Below are 15133 nucleotides of genomic sequence, written 5' to 3'. Positions count from 1 at the left end.
GAAGACACATACACATGTGATTGTACAAAAAAGTAACGTGATCACAAAAACACAATAAAAAAATAAATAAATAGATAATATAAAATGTATATTTTTATTATTATTACTTATAATAGTTATAATTAATACACTTAATTCTATTAATTATTTATATATATATATATATATATATATATATATATATATATATATATATATATATATATATAGTGTTATAGTTTTATATAAATTATAATACTTACAATATACTGTATATATACACAAACACAAAAACAAAATATAAAAACAAAATGATCTGCAATTACAATCAGTTTATCTTTATTCTGTTATAATTTAATAATGATTAATATATAAATTAGATTTTTTAAATTTATGTATATAATGTGTAATGTATATTTTTATCATTTATACATTATTTTACATACCATACACACAAAAATAACAGTAAAATATAACATAATAATAAGTAATATTAATATTAACATACTTTAAAATATAATTTATTTTAGCATAAAATGATACTATAATAATGTAAATATAAAATCATTTTATTTATTTTGTAAAAATATTGTATATAATGTATAATTATGCATATATATACATCTGCTATATTTTATATATTTTTATAATGTATTCTTTATTTAAGCAATAAGGTACGAGAGGCCGTGCTGTATCATGAATAAATCACGGCTGAAGGGCGTTGTTAGGCACGACGCGAAGCGGAGTGCCTGCAACCCCTTCAGCCGTGATTTATTCACGATACAGCACGGCCTCAAGTACCTTATTGCTTTTATAAAACGGTTACCACACAATAAAAATATTAAAATCAAAAATATATATTAATTTATATATATTAAGTTGTACGTTTTCATAAAGTAAAATCATTAACTGCCTTCCGCTGTAAAAAGTAGTCCCTAACTGCTGCAGCTGTGTTTACGTTGCTAAGGGTGGTTGCTAAGGGGGTTCAATGATACACAAAACCGTTGAGTGAAGCGGTCATAGCAGTGCTGTATCATGAATACGACACAGCTGCTGACCAATCAGAATTGAGGAATGGAACTAACCGTTTTATAAATATATATACACATTTATATATATATATATACACATTTATATATATATATATATATATATATATATATATATACACATATTATAATAACATTTAAAATATAACAAACTCATGTAATTTTTAAATTATTTTATATTTATAAAAGTTATAAAATAACATTTATATTTTACAAAAATATCCACTATATATTATATATAATAATATATCTATAATATATTTATTTTATAGTGTGTTTGTATGTACATGTATGTATGTATGTATGTGTGTGTGTATATATATTTTATATTGCATGAATATGTACAATTTAGGGGCTGCATATACATTTGTAATATATTTCCTTTAAATTTTACAGTTTTACAATTTTACATATAGTAGGCAAACAAACTTATTTTGAATCGATTAATTGCGTCTAGTTTTGAAGCTCTAAATCTACGTGTTAGATTTTCCATTGGGCAAATATCTTCTCACTATACGAACTTCAAGGTTGCTCTATGCAAAAACTTCTACGCATATACCTAATGCTAATAAAAGGTATACAACTACATGCAAAAAATCTGATTTATTGGAAAAAAATTGGCATTTCATTACTGGTTGCCTTAAATGTATTAAAACAACTTTTGAAGCTGTTAGTTGAGTCTGTATGTACCTGCAGACACCTGTAGTTCTGCCTCCTCTGTGCTTTTGGCCGGTCCCAGCCCGTCTATGGTGCAGCGGTAGATTCCGGCGTCGCTCTGGGAGGCGTTACTGATCACCAGAGCGCCGCTGGGCAGCTGTACGACCCTCGTATCCAGCTCCACGGCCCGACCGTCCCTCTCCCAGCGGGTGAACGGGACCAGCTCCTCCGTCACCTCGCAGCTCAGCATCTCAGTGCCGGCCGTGCGCACAGACACGCCCTCCGGCTGACTGAGGAACCGCGGAAGTCCTGCCAGAACACATAAGCTGCGTTACATTCCTACAGTAAAGCTCCACACTGACAGAATGAAGAAATTAAGCGAGAACAATTGAAATGGAGAACCCCGAGGAGCTACAGATGGAGATTAGATGCTTTGCTAACTCTGGAGAAATTAAGTAAATAACACTAATGGTCTTGTCAAACCAATTAGCAAAAAAACTTGGGAGACGAGCAGCCATTAAGCATGTTTGAACAGCACAGCGGAGGGTCTGTTCACGATCACATTCCACTCATTTTATTAATACACTGATTAATGCATCCTAATTATTTAAAGAGGCTAATTTCGATGAAGAGAAACTGATTTGACTTCAAATTTCCATTTGACTCACCAACTAATTCAAGCAGAATTTATTCAAACTCTGACCTGAATTAACATTTATCTCAAATATGGAATAAAATAACAGAATAAAATTTTTTTTTATTATTTATTATAATAAAATAAAAAAATTGTAAACTGAGATCAAATCTTAACACAATATAAAAAAAAACTTGCGTTTTCAAAAACACTTATATAAATTATAAATTAAATACATATATATTAAAATAATAATAATCATAAATAAATACAAAATAAACAATAAAAAATAAATTAAAAATAAAGATAAAATGCTAAATTGAGATAAAATAAAAAACTATATATATATATATATATATATTTAACTAAAATAATAATAAATGTTGATAAATAAAATTATGAATAAACAAACATTACATTTAAAAACACTCAATAATAAATAATATTAACAGTTAAGCAAGACATTTTCAAAACACTCATATTTTACAAATATATATACACACATATATAACTGAAATAATAATAATAATAATACATGTTAATAAAAAATAATGGTAAACAATATTAAATGAAAACTGAATAATACATATTAATGTTTATGAAAATCATTTTCAAATATATTAAATAATAATATAATAAATTATAAAAAATTAAATACACATACATAGCTAAAATAATAATAATACATTTTTATAAATAATAAAAATAAAAAAAAGACGAAATGGTAAACAGATCAAATATTAACACATTAAATAAAAAAAAAACCTCAATAACAAATAATATTCATATTTTTGCAAGTCATTTTCAAAACACATTTTTTACAAATATATACACATATATACATTATAAAAATGTAAATAAATAAAAATACATAAAAATATATTAAATTATAAATTGAGATAATCTTAACACAATATTAAATAAAAAACTAAATTATATTAATGTTTATGAACATTTTCAACACACACACACACACACACACACACACACACATATATATATATATATATATATATACACACACACACACACACACACACACACACACATATATATATTTATATATATAAATTAAAATCAGAATACACATATCTAAAATACTAATAATAAATATTAATAAATAATACAAATAAATAAGATTTCATCTCAGTTTACCATTTCATCTTTATTTTAACACAATATTAAATAAAAAACACTTAATAAATAATATTAATATTTGTACAAGTCATTCTCAAAACATATTTTACAAAAAAATAAATAAATTATAAAAAAAATTGGAATACACACATGCAACTAAAATAATAATATACAATAATAAATAAAAAATTAAAAAAGATTAAATTGTAAATTGAGACCAAATCTTATATTAAATTTTAAATATTAAATAAAAAACTCAAAAATTATTGATGTTTATGCAAATGTAGAACACACACATTACTAAAATAATAATAATAAATGTTTACAATTAAAATAATAATAATAACAATAATAAAATAATACATTTTGAATGAAACTCAAATTCTTGTTTTTTTTTCTCCTTTGTTTTGAAAATGACAAAGGTAAGTGATTTCAGAGAAGAAGAAAAAAGATTTAATAAACAAAGACTCATTTAGCACAAAAGTGCGCTAAATGTTTCATATAAAAGGAAAAATAATTGTGCCATTAATTGCTTTGAAACTCACATCAAAAGATGAAGCACAAGTAAACAGATCTTAAACACCACTGAAAATCCCTACGAGATTCACACACAAACACAAACACCAGATTGTTATTTCTCTCTTGTCTTTAATCTGGCACTATCGAGTCTGCAAAAGTTCAAAGACGTTCCTGAAGTTTGTGGAAGAGCTTTCTAATTCACCGTGCAGACTGCACTCTCTCTAACAGCTGAATGTATGAGAGCTGAGAGCGTCTCTGACATCCTAATGCTCTCCTGGGCTATTTATGTGTCCTGGCTGATGTAGGACTTGTTGTGGTCTAGAAGCACTAGAGTCCTGTGTGTGTGTGAGAGAGAGAGAGAAAGGTCTGCTGACAGGTCTGTAAATTAGTCTGAGCCTACGACCCGATTTACAGACACACACACAGCGCTTTTAATAGCACACAAAATCCCAGTGGTCCACGCAACAGGCCCGAAGACACGACACACGGACGTTCGCCTTCACTGGCTGAGAGTGAAGATGTGCGACTGCATCAGGACTCAAGCTGGGCAAATAAGGACAGAACAACGTGCCGCTGGCAGACAGAGACACGGTGTGTAAACACTTTACTGAGCCTGTCAGAGACAAACTGAGTGTGTAAACCTGCGCTTCACATATGCAAACATACATCCAGACTAGACAAACACCAATACTCCGTCTGCATTGATAAGACAATCAAAAACACACAAATCACACGCACACACTGACAAACTCTAGCAATACACACATTAATAACGTGCAAATGCATGTTATAAATCAGAATTGCGAGATATAAACACACTTCTGAGAAAAAAGTCACAATTTCGAGATATAAACTTGCATGTCTGAGAAAAAAAGTCACAATTTTGATATATAAACTTGCCATTGAGAAAAAAAGTCACAATTTCGAGATATAAACTTGCATGTCTGAGAAAAAAAGTCACAATTTTGATATATAAACTTGCCATTGAGAAAAAAAGTCAGAATTTCAAGATATAACCTTGCATTTCTGAGAAAAAAAGTCAGAATTTCAAGATATAAACTCACAATTCTAAGAAAAAGTCAGAATTTCAAAATATAAACTTTCATTTCTGAGAAAAAAAGTCAAAATTTCAAGATATAACCTCGCATTTCTGAGAAAAAAGTCACAATTTTGATATATATAAACTTGCCATTAAGAAAAAGTCACAATTTCAAGATATAAACTTGCATTTCTGAGAAAAAAAGTCATAATTTCAAAATATAAACTCACAATTCTAAAAAGTCAGAATTAAGATTAACTTTCATTTCTGAGAAAAAAGTCACAATTTTGAGATATAAACTTGCCATTGAGAAAAAAAGTCACAATTTTAAAATATAAACTCACAGTTTTGAAAAAAGTCACAATTTTGAGTTATAAACTTTCACTTCTGAGAAAAAAGTCACAATTTCAAGATATAAACTTGCATTTCTGAGAAAAAAAGTCACAATTTTGAGATATAACCTCGCATTTCTGAGAAAAAAGTCATAATTTCAAGATATAAATTTGCATTTCTGAGAAAAAAGTCATAATTTCAAGATATAAATTTGCATTTCTGAGAAAAAAGTCATAATTTCAAAATATAAACTCACAATTCTGAGAAAGTCAGAATTTCAAGATAAACTTTGACTTCTGAGAAAAGTCACAATTTTGATATATATAAACTTGCCATTAAGAAAAAGTCAGAATTTCAAGATATAAACTTGCAATTCTGAGAAAAAAAGTCAGAATTTCAAGATATAACCTCGCATTTCTGAGAAAAAAGTCACAATTTCAAGATATAACCTCGCATTTCTGAGAAAAAAAGTCACAATTTTGATATATATAAACTTGCCATTAAGAAAGTCACAATTTTAAAATATAAACTCACAGTTTTGAAAAAAAGTCACAATTTTGAGATATAAACTTGCAATTCTGAGAAAAAAGTCGATTTCGAGATATAAACTCGCAATTCTGAGGATAAAAAAGTCACAATTTCGAGATTTAAAGTGCAATCGTGAGACAAAAATGCACAATTTTAAGATGTAAACTCAGTTCTGAGAAAAAAAATTCACAATTTCGATATATAAACTCACAATTCTGAGAAAAAAAGTCAGAATTGAGTTCGCAATTATTTCTCAGAATTGTGAGATGTAAACTTGCAATAGCAAGTCATAGTCCAATTTTGAGGGGGGAAAATGTTCTCAGAATTGCAAGTTTATATCTCACAATTTTGACCTAATTTTCAAATGTGTGTTATAAGTTAGAATTGTGAGATATACACTAAAAAACATTTCTAAGAAAAAAAGTCAGTTTTGAGATATAAACTCGCAATTCTGAGAAAAAAGTACATTTCGAAATATAAACTCGCAGTTCTCAGAACTCTCAAAATTGCAACTTCATTTCCTTAATTGTAACTTTATTTCTCAGAATGGCAACTTTATTTCTTTATTTGTCAGAATTGTGAGATATAAACTTGCAACTGTCATAAAGTCCAATTTTGAGGGGGAAAAAATGTTTTCAGAAATGCAAGTGTATCTCACAATTTTGACTTAACTTGCAAATGTGTGTTATAAGTTAGAATTGCAAGATATAAACTATAAACAATTTTGAGATATAAATACATTTCTGAGAAAAAAAAGGTCACAATTTCAAAATATAAACATTTGTGAGGAAAAAAAGCCAACATTTTGAGATACAAACATTTCTGAGAGAAAAAGCCAAAATTTCAAAATATTAACTAAATTCTGAGAAAAAAAAAATTAAGTTTATATCTCAGTTCTGCGATATAAACTCAAAATTCGGAGACAAAAATGCACAATTACAACATATAAACTCGCAATTCTGAGAAAAAAGTCACAATTTCAAGATATAAACTTGCATTTCTGAGAAAAAAGTCAATTTCAAAATATAAACTTGCAATTCAAAGGGGAAAAAAAAATACAATTTCGAGATATAAACGTGCAATCCTGAGACAAAAATGCACAATTTCGAGATATAAACTCGCAATTCTAAGAAAAAAGTCACTATTTCAAAACAAAGATTTCTGAAAAAAAAAGCCAAAATTTCAAAATATAAACTAAATTCTGAGAAAAAAAAAATTAAGTTTATATCTCAGTTCTGCGATATAAACTCAAAATTCGGAGACAAAAATGCACAATTACAACATATAAACTCGCAATTCTGAGAAAAAAGTCACAATTTCAAGATATAAACTTGCATTTCTGAGAAAAAAGTCAATTTCAAAATATAAACTTGCAATTCAAAGGGGGAAAAAAAATACAATTTCGAGATATAAACGTGCAATCCTGAGACAAAAATGCACAATTTCGAGATATAAACTCGCAATTCTAAGAAAAAAGTCACTATTTCAAAACAAAGATTTCTGAAAAAAAAAGCCAAAATTTCAAAATATAAACTTAATTCAGAGAAAAAATCTGAAGAAAGAAAAAAAAGAAAAAAATGAGTTTATATCTCAGTTCTGACTTTATTTCTCAGAATTGCGTTTGGTTAATACCTAACAACTCTGAGAAAAAAGTCAGAATTGCGATATAAACTCAAAATTCGGAGACAAAAATGCACAATTACAACATATAAACTTGCAATTCTGAGAAAAAAGTCACAATTTCAAGATATAAACTCGAATTTCTGAGAAAAAAAGTCAATTTCAAAATATAAACTTGCAATTCTGAGGGGGAAAAAAATTACAATTTCGAGATATAAACGTGCAATTCTGAGAAAAAAAGTCACAATTTCAAAACAAAGATTTCTGAAAAAAAAAGCCAAAATTTCAAAATATAAACTTAATTCAGAGATCTGAAAATCTGAAGAAAGAAAGAAAAAATGAGTTTATATCTCAGTTCTGACTTTATTTCTCAGAATTGCGTTTGGTTAATACCTAGCAATTCTGAGAAAAAAGTCAGAATTTTGAGATAAACTCAGAATTCTAACAAAAGTCACAATTTCAATATATAAACTTGCATTTCTGAGAAAAAAAGTCACAATTTTGAGATACAGTCATGAGTCAGTCAATTGTGAGCTTATATCTCACAGTTCTGACTACTCATAATTGTGACTATTTCTCAGAATTGCAACTTTATTTCTCAGAATTGCGTGATATAAACTCGCATTTTAGAGAAAGTCACAAGATATAAACTCAGAACTCAGCCAGAATTTAGTTTTTATAAAGTCACAATTATTTTTTAGAATTTCTCAGAAGTGACTTTATTTCTCAAAATTGCAACTTTATTTCTCAGAATTGCAACTATTTCTCTTCACTTGTGAAATATAAACTTGCAATTGCAAGTTATAAAATCCTGTTTTGAGAGGAAAAAAATATATCTCACAATTTTTACTTGCAGATGTGTTAGATGTCAGAATTGCGAGATATAAACTCACACTTCTAAAAAAAAAAAAAAAAAAAACTCAATTCTGAGATACATATTTCTGAGAAATCAAGTCACAATTTCAAAATATAAATTTGCAATTCTGAGAAAAAAAAGGAACAATTTCAAAATAAACGTGCAATTTTGAGACTCACAATCCTGAGAGAAAGTTTGAATTTCAAGAAAAACTTACACTTCTGAGAAAAAAGTCAGAATTTCAAAATACAAACTCATAAGTCTGAGAAAAAAGTCAATTTCGACACAAACTCGCATTTCTGAGAAAAGTAAGTCACAATTTCAAAATATAAACATTTCTGAGGAAAAAAAGAATTGAGAGTTTATATCTCAGCTCTGACTTTATTTCTCAGTATTTACAATTTGGAGTTTATATCTAACAATTCGGAGAAAAAAGTCAAAAATGCAATATGAACTCACAATTCTGAGAAAAAAAGTCAGAATTTCAAGATAAACTCGGAATTTTAAGAAAAGTCACAATTTTGAGATCTAAAACTCACATTTCTGAGAAATGAGTCAATTGCGAGTTGTAAAATGTCAGATTCGTATGTTTATATCTCACAGTTCTCACTTTACTTCTCAGAATTCTCGCAATTTGGAGTTTATATCTCACAATTCTGAGAAAAATAGTAAAAACTCGCAATTGTGAGGAAAAAAAGTCAAAAAAGCGAGAAGTAAACTCACAATTGTGAAGAAAAAAAGTCTGAATTGTGTCAGAAAAAAATTCAAATATACAACACAGTATTTCTGCAAAAAAAAAACTAAATATTGTTTATAAAACCGATTAATTAGAGATGCTTTTGATTATTAAAATCAAATAAATAAAAAACTAAAATGCAATCCAGAAAATTAATGGAAATCACAGTTTGGTAAAAATAAAAAATAAAATAAAAAAAAGCATTTCATAGGGTCTTAGAAATGTAATTATTGTTAAACTTGAAATAAAATGCCGTTAAATCGGTTAAATGCTTTTTGATTAATTCAATTTAATTGAACCAAATCAGTCTAGATAGAAGAATGAAAATGGAGAAAACAAAATTCAGAATTATTAAAAGAGAACATGGAATTTTGGAAAAAAATCTAATGAAAATCATACTAAACCTGTGACACTAATTATGCAATTTTAGCAATGTGCAAAAAACCCTTTCCGATCACCTTAAGCAACCACAGAGAAACACCTGGATTTCATCAAAAATATCTTCATCTGTGTTCATTTTGAAGATGAACGAAGGTCTTATGGGTTTGGAACGACATGAGGGTGAGTAATTAATGACAGTTTTCATTTTTGGGTAAACAACCCCTTTAACAAGCACCTAACTTCCAAGCCACTCAAAGAACGTCAGCAATGGCATATAGCAACCACATAGCAACACAAACAACACCCTAGCATTGTATTGGCTAGTTTTGTACTCATTCTCCTCCAGCGCATTCATTCATTCCCTCATTGATTCACCCAGAATCTGTGGCAGTGAGTTGTGAAGCAGCAAACATGTGGCTGAGCGACAGAACATCAAACAGCTGCTCTGTCAGCCTGCTGGTATTTTGAGAAGGAATACATGAAAATCCCAGCACACCACAAACACACACAGACTGGAGGAGTGAAGATGCCAGTGTATCTGCCTGCAGCCCGCATAGAAAGCAAACACGAGCGTGTGTGTGTGTTTGTGCAAGCGTGCAGCTCCAGCAAATAATGTGGTGTGTGATCCGTCCACATGCTGAACGCACGTCTGCAAAGATCCGGCCACCCATCTCACTGCATCCATCCCTGATGTGATGGAGAGACACCGGAGGGGAATCATTAAACACAGCTTGGAGCCGTCTACAGCCTGAAGGCAGACAAATCCATCCACACACACACTCACACTCACTCACGAATAGATACACAATTACAGCAGACAGAAACACAACAGCTCTGAGGCCAGCTCATATTTCTCTCACTGGAACGTGTGAATCTGTTCTGTTCTTTCACTCAGAGTTATGAATGAACAGTTGGTGTTTTGAAGGACTACTTAGACTTTCTATGGGCTTTGAGTAGGGCTTGAGCAGCTATGCTAGTGATAATTTATATTCATTTCAATGCAGATGAGACAGGTCACCTATAAATCTACACCTGAGATTTGACCAAACATTATTATTATTATTTGTGCAACCAGAGTTAATTATGTCAACAAAATGTATGACGGAAATGTTTTATAATGAAACGTTTCTGTTTTATTTTATTTTTATTTCAACAATGACAACAAAAATGCCATTGTGATAATTACATTTTATAAATTATATTTTTATATATCATTTCTAAAAAAAATAAAATAAAATAAAAAAAAACTTGCTGGTTGAATAAAAGTAACTTTAAGTCAGAATTTGCCAGGGGTATGAATAATTTCGGGCTTGACTGATTGTCAGTTTTGTTGTCAGTGAGAATAAAAAATTAAATAAATTTAATTTAAATAAATATATTTTTTCTAATAAAAAAATAGAACATTTTGTTAAAGAGAAATGAGTGCAAATTTAATATTATATTACGTACAAAAAATAAATGCATAAAAACATTTGGTATATTATTGAAAATTCACAAATAACTTTTCGCTCACTTCACAGATTCTTCCAAACATCTCTTTGTGTTGCTTAGAAGAATATTAGCCTTCTCATATAAATTTTACTCTGTTTATAGTTATTTTTTAAGTTAATTGTTATTTAATTTAATAGTTTAATTTAGTAGTTAGTCTGTCCATTTCAGATTAATCACAATTACTAACTCACAATTGTAAGACATAAAATCATAATAAAAATAAAAGGTTTTTAAAAAAGTAATAAAAAATAAAATAAATAAACATATATATATATATATTATATATAATTATATATTATTATATATTATATAAGGGGCCAGGACTCGATTAAAAAATTTAATCTAATTAATTAGAGGCTTTTTAATTAATTAATCGAAATTAATCGCATTTTAATCGCATATAAATATTTGACCTGAGAACAGTGAGAATTAAGATTTTTACATGGATTTTTAGTATACAATTGAATAATGACTGAATACATAAGCTTAAGCAACAAAATATTGTTTATTTTTGTTCAACCAAGTCCAACAGACCAATGCAATATTGCCATTAAGTGTAGCAAGAGGCACGTTCTTTAACGAGTCTTTCATGCCGAGAACTCTGCTCTTGTGTTTGCTTAATTATGCATTTAAACGTTAATGACCAAACCTATCATTATAAATGTTGCTGCACATGGAATATAACGCGGATAACATTTAAAAAATATTTTTTATCAGGTTACACACTGATTATTTATCACTCAAACCCCTTTCTCTACCTGTCCGTTGGTCGCGCATATCCTCCATGTTTGTAGTTTAACACTTTTTATGCGTGTTTGTAGTTCTAATCGAATCCTCGTTCACAGCACAGTGTGTTGCGGGGAATATTAGCCGTTAAGAGTGTGCATTGATCGTTAAGTAGTAGACCATCCGGGAATCTTTGGAATACTTTTTTAAACATACTACGATTTGGGACATATACTATTTAGGACGGACGCAGCTTGTCTGAACGCTAGTTGGTGCTCCAGTATAATCGGTCCGCGGAATCTCATCCAGTGAGAAACGTTCCGCGGTGCAAAACTAAGTGCGATTAAAATGCGTTAAAATTTTTAACGCGTTATTTTTGTGTAATTAATTAATCTAAATTAACGCGTTAAAGTCCCGGCCCTAATATATATATATATATATATATATATATATATATATATATATATATATATATATATATATATATATATATATATATATATATATATATATATATAAATAAAATCTCACAATTTTGACTTGTTTTACTCTCTCACAACTACAATTTATAAGTTTACATTTTGCATTTTCTAGTTAGTAATTGTGTGAGTCAATATTTAAAACTAAAAATGACAGATAATAAAAATTAATTAAAAACAATAACAGAAAATTTAGTTAATGAGAAATTAATGCAAATTATGTCTTATATTATAATTAAAATTACAAATAAAATAAACACACTTTATATATGTGACCCTGGACCACAAAACCAGTCATAAGGTTAAATTTTACAAAACTGAGATGTATACATCATATGAAAGCGCAATAGATAAGCTTTCTATTGATGTATGGTTTGTTAGGATAGGACAATATTTGGCCGAGATACATCTATTTGAAAATCTGGAATCTAAGGGTGCAAAAAAAATCAAAATACTGAGAAAAACACCTTTAAAGTTGTCCAAATTAGGTTCTTAGCAATGCATATTACTAATCAAAAATTACATTTTGATATATTTACAGTAGGAATTTGACAAAAAATCTTAATGTAACATGATCTTTACTTAATTTCCTAATGATTTTTGATTTAAAAGAAAAATCAATAATTTTGACCCATACAATGTATTTTTGGCTATTGCTACAAATATACCCCAGCGACTTAAGACTGGTTTTGTGGTCCAGGGTCACATATTATCTAAAACTTTGTTGAATAAAGTTGAATAAATACTGACATTTGTTTAACTATCAGAATTTTATCACAATTAAAATTTTGAAATGAACTGTTCCCGTCAAAATAATGACCCGTTTTCACATGTAAAATCAGGAGTTGAAGCTTAATTTGTCCCTTCGATCGAAAGTCAAGCATCTTGGCCGTGGCAGTGCTGTCAGGTCAACTGCGAGCGGCACACTGTAAGCTGTTTATGTGGCGGTCGTGTCTCTGAAAGGGACCCTGTGTGGTCTCGAGAGTGTCCTGTTAGCGCCTGCCCTGTTTACACTCCCCCCGTGAGCGCGTGTGAGGTCTCGTGTTGCTCTTGGAGGAAGCGCGAGGGAACCGGAGGAGCAAATGTTTGTGGAGGGCAGATGAAATCCACGGATGAATGGGGGAGCTTTTTCTGTCTGTTTGCTCGGCGGTGGAATGTGACGGGGGTACGGAGATACAGAGGAGGTTTCAATCCTCACCAGCGCTTTGGAAAGGCCTTCTGGACCCAATAGACCTCTGAGGGTGATATCTAATGTGACAACATCTTTCTGAAACATGCACGCGTCAGCTCTGGGAATCCGATCACTTATGGAAAGCGCTGAGGTGGTTTTCAATGTCAAATTCTTTATTGACATCAGTGGTGCCATGAAGAAACATGTCCGTTGCACAAAAGTAGAAATTTCTTTACAGTAGAAACGGTTTCCTTCGATTTTTGTGTGGAAGCTTCTTTCTATACATGACGTTTTATCAATTCAGACTTCTTTTCCTACAACTGCAGGTTTCCATTTCTCAAATTGGACTTTTTTTCTTGCAGTTGTGAGTTTATAGTTTTTAACTGTCAGTTATAAACTCAAACTATAATCTTTTAAGCTCACAATTACGACTTTTTTTTGTACTCAATTACAAATTAAACAATGCAAAATGAAAGTTCAAAATGTAGACTTATAAATTGCAGTTGTGAGATATAAACTCATAATTCTGAGTAAAACAAGTCAAAACTGAGAGAATTTTTTTTTTTACTTTTTTTTTTATTTATGAGTTTATATCTTGCAATTGCGAGTTATTTGTGACTTTTAAATAATATACAAAATGTTAATGTTTATTTATACTTAATATCAGATTTGCATTATATTCTCATTAACCAAATTTCCCATTTTTTTATAGAATTTTTTTTTAATTATAATTTTAAACTATTTAAATGTATTTATTTTTACATTTTTTTATTTTCATTGAAGTAACAAAATTGTGAGATAATAGATAGAGATATAGTTTTTATTTTACTTTATTATTATTATTATTTTTACATTTTTTGAATTATATTATATCTTGCAACTGAAATGGACATAACCTTTAAAATATTTTTTGACTATAATTGGCTTTATCAAAAATTACTATTAAGTTAAAAAATAATAAGCTATAAACAGAGGACATTTTAATTTAAAAAGTAAGAAAAAATAGATTAAAATGGTCATTTTTCAAAATGTACTTTCAGACTTATTTTCTTCTGAGCAACACAAAAGGAGATGTTTTAAAGAATCTGTGAGGAAAAGTTATTTGTGATTTTTACATAATATACAAAATGTTTATGTATTTATTTTATTTATACTTAATATAATATTTGCATTAATTTATCATGAACTAAAATGTAATAGAATATAAATTATATATATATTTTTTTTTTACTTTAAATTATTTGATGTTTAAGTTATTTTTTATTTTCATTGACATAACTAAAATTGACAAAATCTTTTATTAAATTATTTTAAGAAATTTAATATTAAAATTTACTTAATTAACTATTAAATTTGAATTTAAAAAAGTAAACCAAAATTTAGGATTAAAATTTACATCAAAATGTACTTTAGACTTATTTTTATTATATACATAATTTTGCATTCATTTGTCTTCAACTAAAATATTTTCATTGACTAAATTTAAAACGGAAAAATTCTTATAAAAATTTGAGTATAATATAATATATAATATAATAGGTTTAAAAAGATGTTGTAAGGTGACCAAAATGTTATTTTTAGATGATATATTAAATGTTTATTTATATTTGATTTAAATATATAATTTTGCATTAATTTTTCTTCAACTAAAATGTTATTTTCATTGACTGAAATAGAAAAATTCTTATAAAAATTTTAGTATAATTACTTTTTTAATATAACATATAAAAGACTCAAGTATAAACAGACTACATTTTAATTTAAACTAAACTAAACAACTAAAATATCATTTTCATTG

General features: G+C 28.5%; 1 protein-coding gene across 1 annotated transcript in view; it reads right to left on the bottom strand.

Moving 5' to 3' along the window:
- Nucleotides 1-1698: 1698 nt before the first annotated feature.
- Nucleotides 1699-15133, bottom strand: part of LOC141301287 (neogenin-like) — a 107128-nt gene continuing 93693 nt past the window's right edge. Inside the window, exon 3 of the mRNA XM_073831541.1 lies at nucleotides 1699-1994. Within this exon, the coding sequence (XP_073687642.1) occupies nucleotides 1699-1994 (296 nt within the window). The remainder of the gene's footprint in view (nucleotides 1995-15133) is intronic.

This window comes from Garra rufa, chromosome 25, assembly GCF_049309525.1.
Source record: "Garra rufa chromosome 25, GarRuf1.0, whole genome shotgun sequence".
Classification (NCBI taxonomy): domain Eukaryota; kingdom Metazoa; phylum Chordata; class Actinopteri; order Cypriniformes; family Cyprinidae; genus Garra; species Garra rufa.
The sequence above is the reverse complement of the archived record's forward strand: the minus strand, read 5'-3'. Positions and strand labels throughout refer to the sequence as shown.